Source organism: Xyrauchen texanus, chromosome 5 (genome assembly GCF_025860055.1).
Source record: "Xyrauchen texanus isolate HMW12.3.18 chromosome 5, RBS_HiC_50CHRs, whole genome shotgun sequence".
In the NCBI taxonomy this organism is placed as follows: Eukaryota; Metazoa; Chordata; class Actinopteri; order Cypriniformes; family Catostomidae; genus Xyrauchen; species Xyrauchen texanus.
The window spans coordinates 9,854,312-9,858,922 of NC_068280.1; the positions used below are offsets into that span (position 1 = coordinate 9,854,312).

At 40.3% G+C, this 4,611-nt stretch overlaps 1 protein-coding gene across 1 annotated transcript; it reads left to right on the plus strand.

Annotated features, from left to right (window-relative positions):
* The first annotated feature begins 574 nt into the window (after positions 1 to 574).
* LOC127644437 (transcription factor Sp9-like) lies at positions 575 to 2,285 on the plus strand. The gene is made up of 2 exons (XM_052127623.1): positions 575 to 752; positions 994 to 2,285. The coding sequence occupies exons 1-2, from the start codon at positions 596 to 598 to the stop codon at positions 2,283 to 2,285; spliced, it is 1,449 nt and encodes a 482-aa protein (XP_051983583.1). The 5' UTR covers positions 575 to 595.
* Positions 2,286 to 4,611: the final 2,326 nt, after the last annotated feature.

Sequence of the window (4,611 nt, forward strand, 5' to 3'; positions counted from 1 at the left end):
TAATATTGGCGGTTCTGCCAGTGTGCCAGCTAAGGAACCACAAATTGTGCGTTAATTATATTTACATTTTTAGAGTCTATAAAATTGCCTAACACATATTGTTTGAATACTAACCCAAACAAAATTATTTATATCACTTATATAGGCCTTTATTTTGAATTAGCTGAGAAACATTTATTTAGCTTGAGTCTGGCTCTCCCTTGTTTCTTTACACTTAACAACACACTTGTTGAAACGTCAAAACCGTAACTATCCTTTTTTGGGGAAACCCGTCATATCCTCTGTCCATATATGGTCACGAAAATGACACGCAGCGGGGAATCCTCTCACTGGAGACAATGAATGGGGAGGAGGGCTGATCGGTTAGACAGAGTGTATAAAAGCCGAGCGAAGGGAAGCCGTTGGTTTGAGAATCAACAGATCTACTACAGATTGCTGAAGAGCTATTGACGCAGATCTCATAAAAGGGGGATTTCAAATTATTTAAATTTCTTTTTGGACGAAAACCTTTACGGACTTTACCATCGGATGCTTTTTGTTTTGCTCTCTCTCTTGTGTTTGCACTAACAGCCACTGGAAATACATTTACGGAAAGATGCTTAACAATATGGATTTGAACTCTCAAGATTCTTTCTACTCTCAGTTCGACAACTGTAACAGTTCTGCTATTGGGCTGGAATCTCACGGCTCGAAAGACAGCCAGGATGTTTTCATGGATTCTGGAAGAACAGCACCAGCTCAGTTTGCACACGGTGAGTAGCTGACAGACTTCTGCATCGCACTTTCTCAAATTGTTAGCTGCATTACCAACAGTTTTTGGATTTGCATACTCTTGCATAAAAACAAATTGTAATCATTTAGTGCAAGTTATTTCAAATATGCTCAAGAAACTATATAGTTAGCCAGTAAATGTAACGTGCAGTTATATAACTGATTGCACATTTCACTGAAGGCAACTCTGTACTGACGCATGGCTGTTTTTCTCCATTGCAGGTGCGCTTATTACCCCCAAAACGGAGCCCACAAGTACAGATCAGTACAACTCTTGTCACGGTCCTAAAGAGAGATACCCAACCTCCTTGGCGTACTCTGGCAGTTTCTATGTAGAAACATCTCAAGGAGCGCCCTGCAGCACGGAAACATTGCTCAACATGATAACCGAAATCGTTGGCATCTCAACAACCCCCATGTCGGAAGCCCATCAGTGTACAAACGGCCAGATGAATACCAGCCATTCCTCTGTTGACAGTGGCCGTAGCAGTTTTGGAGACGAGGGGGTCCAGAGACAGGCCTCCCCGCCGTTGTTTTCCCCAGGTCAGGCAGGCCACAACTACCCGGAGTCCCAGACCACCACCACACAGGCACAAGACTCTTCCGTATCGAATTTGAACTTTTGCTCCACTGCGCAAGCTTCCACCCATGACGAGGAGCCGCTCTCGGAGTCTACAATGTTCCCAGTGGCGATCAAAAATGAATTCGAGAGCAGCTGTTACGAGTGGGGAGCATTTAATAAGTCTGATAACTACTTGGATGCTGGCTTTCAGTCAGAGGCATTCACAATGTCGAATAATTTCCCAACCGATCAACAGGTGGACGTGAAAGAGCTTTTGGACTCATATTCTCCAATTTGCTCAAATCCAGAGATTGAATTCAAAGTGGAGAGCTCCCTTAAACAAGAGCAGTGCTTTGGAGATGCATGCGCGCAGGGTTTCAGTACTCACATGTTTAACTATTCTGCTCCAATTATGGATATCCCATCCAATAATCTCTTGAAACCGACCATATTTCCAAATATTGAACTCCAGTCCAGTTGCGACTCAACCTTCTCGACCTCAACTATAGACTCAGTTCTGTATTCTTCTTTATTGCCGGAGTCTTTCAGTCAAACTTACACAAGGGCTCAGAAACCTAATCGGGTAAGAAAGAGCCCTGCCTCCTCCACCGGACCCGCCAAGGAGAAACCCTTCACATGTCCCATGGAGACCTGTGACCGACGCTTCTCTCGATCGGATGAGCTCAACAGACACATCCGTATCCACACTGGACACAAACCTTTCCAGTGCCGAATCTGTTTGCGTAGCTTCAGCAGAAGTGACCATCTGACCACACACACTCGCACGCACACGGGTGAGAAGCCTTTTTCTTGTGATGTATGCGGCAAACGCTTTGCAAGAAGCGACGAAAGGAAGCGGCACGGCCGCGTGCACCTCAAACAGAAAGAAAAGATGGAGTTGAAGCCACAGGTAGTTAATGCGTGGCCATTCACTTTGCCCGAGGCCATCTGAGCGAGAATTGTAATTAAAGGGCATTTATAGCTCTTGTTGTGCGCGATGTCAAATCTTACCGTCTTGGAAGATTCAAGCTTTCTAAAACAGTTCTTTAAGCTATAGATTAGGATTCCAAAGCTCGACATGAACGTTGTGGCAGCTGTTGCAAGAGACCCGTAAGAGCTATAAGGTCTATTGAGTTGACGGATCGCGTTTCCATGTGATCAGGGGACATCGTTTTAAAAGTGGACTTCCTACAATGAACCTTGCGTGCAGCTTGCAGTGTGTGCAGCAATTGCATAAACTTGTGTTTTTAGTTTCCTCGACCATCGTGTTTCTTAATCGGGGAGCGTGTGTTGCAGAACACATGATCTGCAGTTCAGCACTTTCACTATGGAACAGCTCCAACCTCGACCTTGCATTGTAATGCGGTAGTAAAACGCACAGCTGGAATGTATTGCACTTATCTCCACTTTTGAACTTGTGTTTTAATTCGTGCTTTTTGGTCTTTTATATTTAACGCTGTCAACTGTTTAAGTATTCTTTGAAATGCATGTATATGTTTACGTGATATGAATAATCTCTGATAGAGAAATCAGATTTACCTCGTTTTACAACATGGTGGCATTATTTGTTCACTTGTGCCAAGGTTTTTACAACGTATCCCCCCATTTGTTTCATTTTGTTGCTTTACTATCGAATGGTATTTGTGTTGTACAATTAAAGAAATACGTTCTACTATTGTCAAATTTACACAGCAAGTGGGAAGAAATAAATACATTTATATGCCATTTGTATTTGTATTTTTCTAACAACTGCTACTTTTTACATTTTATTTTTAACTGAAAGTATTTATATCCGTATTTTCAATGTGTCCTATGTGTTATTGACAACACAGGCCACACCAAAATATGTCTTCAATTTATAATGATGATTGAATCTAGTTGAATGTTTTAAGCAGGTTTCAAAATACCATTATCTGCACTTGTGTGTTATTGTTTGAACTTGTCAGCATAATTATAATTCATGAATTAATTATGAATAATTCAGTTATATTTTGTGATATGATGAGTCAAAAGTAGAATAGCACAGGATTCAACAATGTTGTTGAGTGATTAGAGAGCATACGTTGGTGCAGTTTTTTAATAGTAATTTCAGATGGTACTAGAACACTTTTGACACGCCTTCAAACTAAAATCTTTGTATTGTCATAGCTCGAATAATCAATAGAGGTAATAGGCCAAATGTAGAAAAATAATGTGAACTTGCCTTAATATATAATAATTACACTGGAGAAATGATTTTGTACATATCAAGACATTACGCGCAATACTTTGAATGAACATTGATGTTTGTTATTTTTATGACAAAGATTTATGAATAAAAAAAAATAGTGTTTAAAGAGAAATCTGTCATTCAAATGAAATGGGTAGCAACATTTGCAATAAATTATATTGCATACATACTCCTCCCATCTGTCCTGCCCTTCTCATACAGACATCTCCGCTGGCTCTGAGTTCTTGCAATCTGTCGCCAAGAGCTAAGCAGCAGCAACAGGGACTCCTCAGCATGTAGGCTGCCCTGTACACATGACGCGTCCCGCTGGCAGTACATCACTGTCTCCCACTCCAATGCGTAAGAGATTGTGATGCCTCCCTGACACTCAGGCACTGTCAATGATCAGCATGTGATAACCTGCATGGCCTTACACTACAACATTCTGTAACACATTTCATCGGACTGAAGCTTAGATCTCTTTGAAAGTAGCTTCTGATGCCACAACTGTCTTTTTTAAAACAGGGTGTGTCATTAATGATAAGTGGTTACGTAATGCTTTTATACTTCAATGACCATTGTGATAGTGCAGCACTTCATCTACAAAGCATTGTTGAACTGAATAATATTCACATTTACGGGAGTGAAACATATGGAAGCATATATTCATACCATGCAAGAAACCACACATTTTCCATTTTCTAAATATAACCAAGTGGGAGGGCACTTGATGGTTGGCAACCAAGTTCAGAAGTCTCAACATTTTAATGTGTACAAAATTGGAAATTGGAGTTAGGCTAAAATTAAAACTTAAATTGTAAATGCCTCACAGCTAAAGTCTTACTTACTATAGTACTTCCCCCACAGAAACAACAACAATAAATACAAATAAAATAAAACTTTGGTGAACCTTTCAGTTGATATGCCTCTATGTGACAAAAAAAAAGAAAAAAGTGCCTATGTTAAGCAGCCATATGTTTTATACAGATATCAAGAGGCACTTAATTGGTTTTTAAGACCCATTAAGCAAAAATGTGTATTCTTTTGAATAATCTAAATCATCTGCTAA

Excerpts from the sequence above, each read along its gene's own strand:
- LOC127644437 (XM_052127623.1), top strand. The coding sequence starts at position 596 with ATGCTTAACAATATGGATTTGAACTCTCAAGATTCTTTCTACTCTCAG. Across the intron at positions 753-993 it reads ACCAGCTCAGTTTGCACACG|GTGCGCTTATTACCCCCAAA; the intron begins GTGAGTAGCTGA and ends TCTCCATTGCAG.